The 10,998-nt window shown below is 35.5% G+C and overlaps 1 protein-coding gene across 1 annotated transcript; it reads left to right on the plus strand.

The window, feature by feature from the left end:
• Positions 1-8,647: 8,647 nt before the first annotated feature.
• Positions 8,648-10,989, plus strand: LOC143593560 (uncharacterized). The gene is made up of 2 exons (XM_077073157.1): positions 8,648-10,174; positions 10,265-10,989. The coding sequence occupies exons 1-2, from the start codon at positions 9,635-9,637 to the stop codon at positions 10,568-10,570; spliced, it is 846 nt and encodes a 281-aa protein (XP_076929272.1). The 5' UTR covers positions 8,648-9,634; the 3' UTR covers positions 10,571-10,989.
• The last annotated feature ends 9 nt before the right edge of the window (positions 10,990-10,998 follow it).

A 10,998-nucleotide genomic window follows, 5' to 3' on the forward strand; every position in this document is an offset into this window, starting at 1 on the left:
TTGATTAGTGGAAGAAATTTATAAACTATATTTGTTTCTATGTTGTCTTGGTGTTGGAATTATGGACTGGCTCGGTTAAGTCAACACGGCCGAACGAGTTATTACCCCTGAGAGTTACACCTTAGGTAACAAACGTGAAACCCGCTTAAGCTTATTTACCAGGTTTTGACATATTAACGAGATAATAACAGTGAACTGGGCTTGATAGTAAGATATGGGCTTGGTGGCCTATATTAGCTTAAGTAGTTATTATAACTAGTTAACCTAATAATATGATTGAAGACACAAGAGATTAACCTAGCCACCATCTCGCTCTCTCTCTCTCTCTCTCTCGATCTACTCTACCGCTAGCCGCCACACACCGCCGACCGCCACCCTCGCCGGCCACCGCCTCCGTCGCACGCCAACAGCCGGCGGCGCACCGCCGTTGTTGGTTGTTTTCTCATTTGGTCACCTAACTTCGTTTTTTAGCCCTCGGTGTCTCAACCGGTTATATAATTAACCGAGGTAAACTTAAATATTGTCAGTTAATGTTTATGTTTCTTTGGTTGTTGAAGATCGTACTCGTATTGTATGTAACTGGATCCTGTACGGTTCCTAAAAGTGATTATTACTATATTTTATCCCGCTAAGTTGTCTTGTTTATTATTAATTTGATTAATAATTATGAAACAAATTAAAACCGGGTTTAATCGTTAAACCGTTGACTGATCACCACTGAAACTCAACAGTGGTATCAGAGCCTTAGTTACATACGAGTCGAATCCGGTCTTTTCACCGAATCTACATCATAAACTTCAAGCTAGTTGAAGTTCTTGATCTAGATAATTTCTAGGGCAATCTTGGTTTGGTCAAAGTTTTAGTTTATTTTATTTTCCAAAAATATTCTTTGATTTTATTTTTAATTAATATGTAAATCTAGCCCGACCATTGTGTTTTTGGTTGTTTGGTTTTTGATTTTGGCCATACGGATGGTTCAAAGTTGTATCTAATTTTTTGGTTTTATTTATGGTTTTTGGCCACTTTGATGGTTCAAAATTGTAATAGATAGGGTTTTGTGTTTCATTATATGTATTTTATAATATTGTGATTAAGAAGACCGGAAGGAAAACCAAGGACGAGCTCACAGAGTTCTTGAAATCCGTGGGAGTTGCCAAAAGATGACAGAATGCACCAACGCCCTGTTCTTGAGTTTTTTTAAAGGAGGGTAAGGAAAGAAAATTAAGGATAGTTAAAAAATGAGTGCTCTTAAGTTTTTTTAGGATGGAAAGGAAAGGAGTATGAGGAGTTAGGAGGGATTAAATTGATGTTTTTTTCCAATAAATTATCCTTTAAAAAATGGGCTGATTACTAAGGATAAAAAACCAAATTACAATATTACCCACTAATCTTTTCATCTTCTTCATTACTTCATTATGGTCGAGACGTAAAATTGTAAAAGTGTTATTTTCCTTTTCTTTCCATCAAACTTAAAAACATAGTTATCATTTCCTTTCCTCTAATTTCCTTCCAACTCAAGAACACGTCTAATTAAAAAAAAATTATTCCCTTCTCTTCCCTTTCTTATCCTTCCCTCTCTTTTCTTTTTCTTTCCTTGGTTAAAAAACTCAAGAACAAAACGCAAGAGTCCATCCTTGTGGTTGTTTTTTGTTGTGACCCCTTGACCCGAATGATCTTGCTAATAGACTCTAGCAAGATCAATCACTTTCTTGGCCATTTAAGATTTACATATGCTTGTTTTCAATTGTGGATGCTTGCTTTATTTTAATAGGTTATAATACCACCAACCTTATACCAAATATATTAAAATAAATTTTAACTAACAAATTATGTTTTTGCAAAATAAACGTTATTTAATTTCCAAAGACTTATAACTTAATAGATTTCCTATTAACTTAAAATTGGTTAGTCATATTGCGACAAACTTAGTTATAATAGTTTATTTAAAACTAAGTGTCCTGAGAGATGAAAGGGTTCATCAAGTTGTCCCGATTAATACTATAAAACTGGACTTTTCCTCTATTCGGTAAATTCTAAAATTAATCCCAATTTTAAAAACAATAGTCTATGTCATCCTACTATAAGCCACACTTGAGGCATACTGCGAAATTTCAAGTGTTTGGAGTTACAGCACCGTACTTTATTTCTAGCATATCCCTTCAAGGTGAAAGGGTTTCGTTGACACATCCGTCCCTTTCACACGTGATTATACTTGGGCGACTATTACTTTACTCTTCGGTTACGTGCTACAACTGTCTGAAGATTAAAGTGGACATAGATTAGGCTAAACGTATATACTTACACAATTGTTTTCTTAATAGGCCTCATAACTGAGAGTTGTGCCTTAATCACAATTGGCAATCATTGTCAGTCTGCCTAACCACTTAATAATGTTGTGTGATATAGCTTCCAATACTAACTGGAAGCCAGATTCTCAAATATCTATTTTATTAATGTTAATTGGGTCATTAATAATAGGATTATAACATCGAAAAAATTAATTAAATTGCTTTTGATTATTTAACATATGTAAACTGATAATAACTCCTCATTCACCCTAAAACTACTCTTGAGAAAGAAAAGCTGAATGGTACAAACTTTCTTGACTGACACCGCAATTTGAGACTTGTTCTCATAATGGCAAAGAAGCATTATGTTCTCGATGGACCGGTTCCAACCGAGCCTGAAAACAAGATTGATGCTGCCATAAAGATTCTTGAAAAGCATAAGGACGACTCTACTGAAGTCGCTTGCATTATGGTAGCCACCATGTCCTCCGAGCTTGCAAATGGCTTGGAAGATCTTGGTGCCTATGAGATTCTTGAGCAACTCAAGGGCATGTTCCAGAAACAAGCCCGTCAAGAACGTTGCGACACCATGAAACAGCTTATCAACTGTAGAATGGAACAGGGATCCCCTGTTAGTACGCATGTTGTCAAAATAAAAGGGTACATCGACCAACTAAAGAATCTTGATTATCCCATGTCAAATGAAATGGCAGCGGACTTCATCTTGAACTCTCTCCTTAGCTCTTACGACCAGTTCGTAATGAATTTCAATATGAATGCCAGGGTGAAAACAGTGACGGAGCTTCAAGGTATGCTCAAGACGACTGAGATGAATATTCCAACTAAAACTAATCAAGTTATGATGGTTCGATCAACTGGTGTCAAGAAGCCTAATCCCAAGAACTGGGGTTATAACGTTAAAGGCAAGAAGAAGTTTACTATTGCTGCCAAGCATGTCGCCAACACTATCAAGAGCGTTCCAAAAGTACCACCACCGTCACACCCCAATCTAAGGCGGAAATGTCGGGGCGTGAGCTAATTGCTCACAGCTCTCAAGGTACTATTATGCAATAATTTAAATGTGACAATATCTATTTAATTAAATTAAACATCCAAATAAATTCAAATACAAATACAAATTATTTAGACAAACAATGAATTCAAATCTAAGTCTTAATTATAATTCTTCTAACTTAATTCTTCACTAAGTCTTCACCAAATCTTGCAACTAGTTCAAACAATAACTTGCATATGCGTATAAAATAGAAAGGTTTGTCAACGACACATGTTGAGTGAGTAAAACACCGGTTTAAGACACTATAATAATAATATATAATAAATACAGAAAAATGCAAACCGTTCATGTGAGATAAACAGTTAAGCCATAGCACATAAACAATTCAACCAAACAATAACGATAAGGCTAAACCATTGCCATACAAATGGACATTGGTTACCAAGCTAGGCCGGCTAAAGTTTATTATGTAAACTTAGCGCTTCCCGGGAGGCAATCCGGTAATATACGTTTCATTTTAATTATGTTGTTTTAGGTTTGGTTTTTGTTTCTCCGATACTCCAGTTGCTTCTTTTCTTGTTTGCAGGTTGCTCAATGGTTGGTTGATTACGGTTGATGAGATGGTTATAAACAAGTGTGGGGATGCCATTTATCTTAGAGGAGCCGCGTTGGTTCGTGAATAACTGCTTGGTAGAGAGCACTTGAGTTTCAGGCTTGCGTTCGAATTGCAGGGCACGAAACATGACTCAGGACACACAACTACTGCTATTTACCAAGGGAGTTTGTTCCATTTTTCTTTAGTTATTTTATTTTTGTCTTTTTCCTGTCTCACATTGAGGACAATGTGGAATTAAAGTGTGAGGATGAGGAATTGACCTTCTAAATATAATCGATTAAAAAAAGAGTTAAAAATGTCCATTGTTTTCAAAATTTTCTGCATTAAACAGGAATTGATAGTATTACCTAGTGTTTTTTACAATCTCTTTGTGTTTTCTTAATATATATATATGTATAATAAATCAGAACAGTTGCGTATATAATTTGGGATGTGTCGTTAGCCCAACTAATCCTAAAAAGTTTCCCTTTAGTATTCTTAATTATAACCATAACATATTCATAAATTTTATGGGATCTCATCTTGGGGGGGGGGGGGGGGGGAGCGTTAAAGCTAAAATTCAAATGATATAGGGAGGATTACCGTAATCTTTTTACTTTGAGATGGTGAGAATTGGGTGCACTTAAAATCTAGCACACAACTCGTTTTTATGAAAATAAATTGAGTGGTGGCACCTCATCAAAAGTCCATCTTTTCACGAGCTTAGATTTAGTTATATATTCAGGGTACGTATATTGACAACCATGAATTAAAAGCTATCTAGACGTCGTTAGGGTTTTCTGGTAAAAGTAACCGTAGGGACCCAGTTGCCTTGACCTCACCTATGTTAGCCTATCTTTAGAACCATGGTTTTGACCTCATGTTTGCACCCGTTTCATCCTATACCCGTTAAGTAATCTTACCTAGGTGATTTGTTTTCTTATTATCGTTAGTTCCGTTAAGTTTCATCGTAGTTAAGTTAAGTTAGTTAAATTTAGTTAGTTTAAATAATTAAGATAAATAAATATATTAAGACTTAGTGTGAAGCTTAGTTAGGATTATTTGGTTTTATAAATTTAAGACATAGTGTTGAATTGCAAGAATTAGTTACTAATATTTATATATAGCCTTTCGCACATCAAGAGTTCTTAATGAATTTCCCAAAAATAAAAGCAATCTACTTTGATTTAAATTAAAAAAAAAAATTTTTTTTGAAGGTTGAGCCATAGCCTCGGAGTTGTGTGTGTGTGCATAACAATATAATAATAAATAATTAGAAAATTACCCAAGAAAGCTGTAAACAATTAATTTGAACACATAAGGCATACAGATAAGCACGTATGGGGCTCCTAAGCATATTTCTAAGACACCACTAACGACCTATCTTAAACCTTCAGTTCTGTGCCAATTTGTCACACCCCAACATAAGGTTGAAATGCCGGGGCGTGAGCTGATTGCTCACAGCTCTCAAGGTACTATCTTGCAATCATTTAAAGGTCACAATATCTATTAATTAAATTAAACATCCATTAAACATTCAAATAAATTCAAATACAAATATAACTCATTTAGACAAACAATGAATACAAATCTTAGTCTTAGTTATAATTCTTCTAACTTAATTCTTCACCAAATCTTGCAACTAGTTCAAACAATAACCTTTATATGCGTATAAAATAGAAAGGTTTGTCAATGACACATTTCGAGTCAGTAAAACACCAGTTTAAGTCACCACAATAATAATATATAATAAATAAAGAAAAATGCAAACTGTTCCTGTGAGATAAACAGTTAAGCCATAACACATAAACAATTCAACCAAACAACAACGATAGAGCTAAACCATTGCTATACAAATGGACATTGGTTACCAGGCTAGGGCTAAACCGTTGGCATAAAAATGGACTTTGGTTACCAAAGATAGTCGTATGATCATACTATTAATGATGAAACTCTTCAAAATGCATTCAAATATAGCAAGTACGTAAATAACAAGTTAGGCATAAACTGATATATATACAAGGATTAAACAGTTGCGGTTTTGAATATTAGATAATAGATAAATATTGTAAATACACATGTCCCCAAAAATATTTAAAATAAGTAAAAAAGTGGAGTGATTACTCACCTTAGTAATTAAGCAAAGCGGGAAAGATTAGATAAGGAAGCGATAAACCACACTCTTAGGAATTACCGACGAGAAATCCTAAGTAACAAATATTTATGAAAGTAAATCTAATTTGAATAACAAAGCTAAACTAGATATAGATTTGGAAATTGATGATCGAGTGTGTTCTTGCGAAAGTTAAATATTATATATATTTATTAATAATTTTGCTATCAAAATTTTATCATAAATAATATGATTTAATTATACAAAAATACATAAAAATACTTAAATAAATATTTATAAGACTTTGGATAGATTATATAAAATAATTATTTTAGAATAAAAAAATACACTTAATGTTTATATATATTCTTATTATTAATCAAATATATCTTTTAAATAAGGGATGTAAATAATAGATAATAGATAATAAATAAATAATATTTATATAAACTATGATCTTTTATAAAATACTTAAACTATATTTTTAATACGTGAATTAACGTGATATTATATATATATATAAATATATTTTAAAATTAAAAAAACCCTTTTTTAGTATTAAAACCTTCATCAACTTTTATCACTTAATGTATAATCACACACACACACACACATACACACACATATATATATGTACTATATACCAAAAAGGTCAAATTAAGACACGTCATATTAAGGGATTTACAAGTAATATTACATAAGGTACAACCTTAAATGGGGGCAAAAGAGCAATTCTCACATTAAAACTCACGTTTATTTAATATAGTTACAATAGTGCCCCCTCAATTATAATTAAATTATAAAAATAGTTAAAACAATAACCCTTAATCTTTTACCTATATCTTATTTTAATTTTCACTTTTAACCCAAACTCCCCCATTGTTTTTAAGAGTTTGGATACTGTAGAAAATGAGTGTTGGGTAGGAATCGTAGGAATAAATCACAACCGTGTATTGTTACATCCAACGACTGGGATTGTTCCATCCAACACAAAATGTTTTGTTTTGTATAAACTGTTGAGAAGGGGCAAAAAGGTAATACCGTGTTGTTATTTAAATTGGATAGTGCGTATATCTGACATACCAAAATCTGTTCATCCTGATTTCACTCCACCTAAGAACAACACAATTGTGGATAAAAATGAGGCAATTCAAGATCATTGACGGGATTGCAACAAGTAAGTTTATGGTGCTGCCTTCGTCATGAGGAATAAAGAAACCCTAATTTTTTTTTTGTTTTCTTAATTTCAAGTTAAATTAGTGTAGTTGTTGTATGCTGGGTGGCACCAACACCGTGATGACGCATTGAATTTGAATATGTGACAACAAACTGATAGGTTAATCGGGTAATCTAGGTGTTGTTTCTGTGAATGCATTTGGTGTCGTTAGGTTTTTGCAGGTCTTGGTTGTGGGTTTAGTTTGTGGTTGCTAGTGTTGTTGTTTTGTCTAATCGTTAGTGTTTTTGGCGAGTGTTGTGTAGGTTAGTTGTGTCTGGGGAGGTCGTGCGATGGTGCTGGTCTGTAGAGATCGCTGTGTCGGTAGGTGTTGGTTGTTAGGTGTTGTTGGTTTTTTGTGTATTTGGGTTTGTGTGTGGCAGCCGCTGTGTGTGTTGTCTCAGTATAGTGTTTTGATATTTTGGTCGGGTGGGTGTTAGGGGTGCGTGGTTGTGTTGGTTAGAGCAACTTTTGGTGTTTGAAAATTTGATGTTGGGGTACTTGGTGTTGGTGTTGCTTGTTAGCTGATGTGTCTGTTGTTTGAGTATATTCTTGTATATTTTTGGTCGGGTGGGTGTTAGGGGTGAGTGGTTGTGTTTGTTGGGGCATGGTATGGGGGGAAGGGGACCAGGGGTTGTTTTTGGTGTTGGTATATTTGATGGTTAGGTATGTGGTGTGGTGTTTAGGTTTGTGGTTTGTTCGCCGATGGTTTGGTTAGTTGTAACCAAGTAGTTTAGGTGTTGTAAAAGTAGGATGTGGTAAGTTGTGTTTAGGTTGTGATGTGAAAGTGTGTTTGGTTTTCGTTGTGATGTCAATCAGTGTTTGTGTATTGTTTTAAATTGTTTGATGTGAGTTTACTGGTTTATGACGTTTGCCATAAAAATTATTCAGCAATCAGGAGGAAAAGTGATAGGATAGCGTTGATGATGTCATTTAGCAAATTTACAAACACGACTTCAAATCCGGTTGACTTGACAAGGGAAGACGATGGTATGTGATGTTTGATAGTTGGTTATAACACGTGTGACATAGTTATGGGTTGAGCAAACATGTTGTTGAGAGTAGTTGTTGGTGTTGTTTATGTTGTATTGTTTCAGGAGGTCGGGTGTGTGGAAAACATTCGGTAACAAAAATAGGGATGAGAGTCATAAATGTAGGATCGATTAGCATGAACCGGAAGGCAAAAACAGGTGCGTGTTTGTTTTTGCGTTTCTTAATACCGTTGATGTATTGTTATGTGAAAATAACCTTATAAGTTTTTTTTTCGTGTGCTGTTTGATTTTGTACTAGTAGCGTGATGTGCGAAGGGTTTAGGATCAAAAACCACAAACAAAAGCCAAGAACAGGTGCATGTTAGTAATCTGTTTATGCAGATTGAGATGAGCACTATAAGTTGATAATCTGTGTATTTGGGTAAATTGTAGGTGCCACGCGAAATGTGGTGGATGTTGGATCTTCAAAATCAAAGAAGAGAACTGTTGATGGAGATGACAATGGAAGATCTGCTAGAAAAGGTTAGTGTTGTGTTTGAAAAGAATGTAGTTGAACCAACAAAGCGTATGTTGTGAGATATTTTGGTTGGTGTTAATGTGTTGTTGACTCAAACAGGAAAGAAACGTGTCGCGGTTTCTGCTAATGATTCAGATGATAACTTCCAAACTCTAATTAAGAGGAGAAAAGAGGTTGTACAAGAAAGAGTGGAAACGGTTGTTGGACCGAAAGAAGTACCTTACACCGCTGTGTTTGATAAACTAATTCGGGTCAGGAATCCGTTGATAAACCTTTGCGAGATAATGGATTGTTTAACGAAGGAGCAATGGAAAGAAGTTGAGGAAATGGATTTGGATCAATTAGGTTATTGAAAAATATCACAGGTTCCAACGAAGCTAGGGTATTGTTTGTTGACTAACTATGATCATGTAGCCAATAGTCTGAACGTTGGTACACATAAAATACAAATAACAAAGGAGATGGTGAAAGACGTACTCGGGATTCCCATGGGGAAGAATATTGTAATGGAAACAAATAAAAGGAATTTAAAGGAACCTGTTATTAGAGAATGGATGGCACAGTTTGGAAGTAATAGGGGTCTGAAAACTATTAGTGAGGTCAAACGAATGATGAGGTCTTCAAACAACACAGGTAAGTTGTTCCAACTGAAATTTTTGATAGCATTTAATACCGTGATGGGATCATGTACCAAAGAATCGAAGGTGAACTTGAGGTTTGTGAAATGGATGCATACGAAGGTGGATATAAAGAGTTCCGATTGGTGTAGCTATTTGATAACATGTTTGAAGAGAACGAGAAGGGACTGGAATGGGAGAGAGCATTACCATGGCCCGTTAACACTGCTAGCGGCAAGTGTATCCAATATTTTGTGCTTCTATGAGAGTATTATGTGTATCTAATGATTTGTTGGGATTGGCAGCTGGTATACGCGCATGATAAAGGTAAGGAGACACATTCAATTTTACCGGCTCTGCAACACTATGACATTCCGGCCTTCCAAAAACTGCAAAGTGATGTAGAGAATGACGGGACAAGTTTTAGAAGTTGGCTGAAGAAAACAAAAGGCAATACGAAGAAAGGTAACAACATGGGGGGTAACAAAGATGGAGTAGTTGATGACCCTGTAGATGAAGAAGTCAGAGTTGATGCTGTTGGAGATGTGGAGGTGGAAGGTAATGATAATCGAGAAGCGGGAGTTGATGCAATGGAGGATGCTGAGGGCGGTGTGTTTATAGTGCCAGAGGTTAATGAAGAAGAGGAGAGGATTGACATAATAGCTTGTGACGCTAATGATGGAATGGTTTCAATGGGCACAGATGAAGGTAATGGCATAGCGACACAAGAAGCGGAGAATGTGATAGAGCGGTTGATAGAGCTTGGGTACAGTGAGAACACGCCTCCATGTGTGTCCAGACTGATTAAACCACAAAATGCGAAGGTAAAATTATTTGTAGTTTTTTTTAGCTGATAGTTTTTGTTACGTGATGGTTTAGGTGTTTAATTTGTAAACCTTAAATGTTTTTGTTAGGAATGGGAAGGTTTAATTGAAGTGAAAATTATTCAATTTGACGATTTTGTTGATTATGTTGAGGAGATAATAAAAGAAGCGATAAGTAAGTATGAGGGTGAGGAAGGTGTTAGACAAGCAAAACTCAAATGGGAGTCAAGGTTGACGAGGTATGCAAACAAACACGAGAGCAGCACAGGCGGCGACGGTGTCAAGGTCAGAGAGACACTGTCTAAAGAAAAAGATCCGGTGAGCGAGGCTGAAAAAACCCAATGTTTGAGACCACACAAGTTAGTTGCTCTTTGGTTGAGCACGTTAACGGAGTAGAAATGAATGAACTTAAAGGTGGTAAGAAAATTCAAGACTACACCGCCCGTTGACCGACCCTCCTTTGACCTTATGATGTCACAATTGACGCCTATTGAGTACCAGGTAAGTATAATTTTATTATATGCAGTTATGGCTTATTTTCCTCGTGTGTAAACTGATTATAATAAGTATATGGTGTAGAGTAAAACAACACCGTCAACTCCAGTTTGTCCGATTCCCTACAATGTGCAAGTAGATGTACCTGTTCAAGGACATGAAAAATGACCAGCGTGTGAAGTAAATCTGCCAGAAAATATGAGATCGCATTATGCGAACAAGAAGGTTATGTTGGCTGTTAAGCGGACAACGGTGGAGGATAATGTTGCGTGCACCATATTTGCTTCGAATAAGGATGAATGGTAGATGCGTAATTTTGTTTGGTAGTT

The sequence above is a fragment of the Bidens hawaiensis genome, unplaced genomic scaffold (assembly GCF_021521415.1).
Source record: "Bidens hawaiensis isolate Kalapana, Puna unplaced genomic scaffold, B.hawaiensis_p1.1 tig00042346_1, whole genome shotgun sequence".
Classification (NCBI taxonomy): domain Eukaryota; kingdom Viridiplantae; phylum Streptophyta; class Magnoliopsida; order Asterales; family Asteraceae; genus Bidens; species Bidens hawaiensis.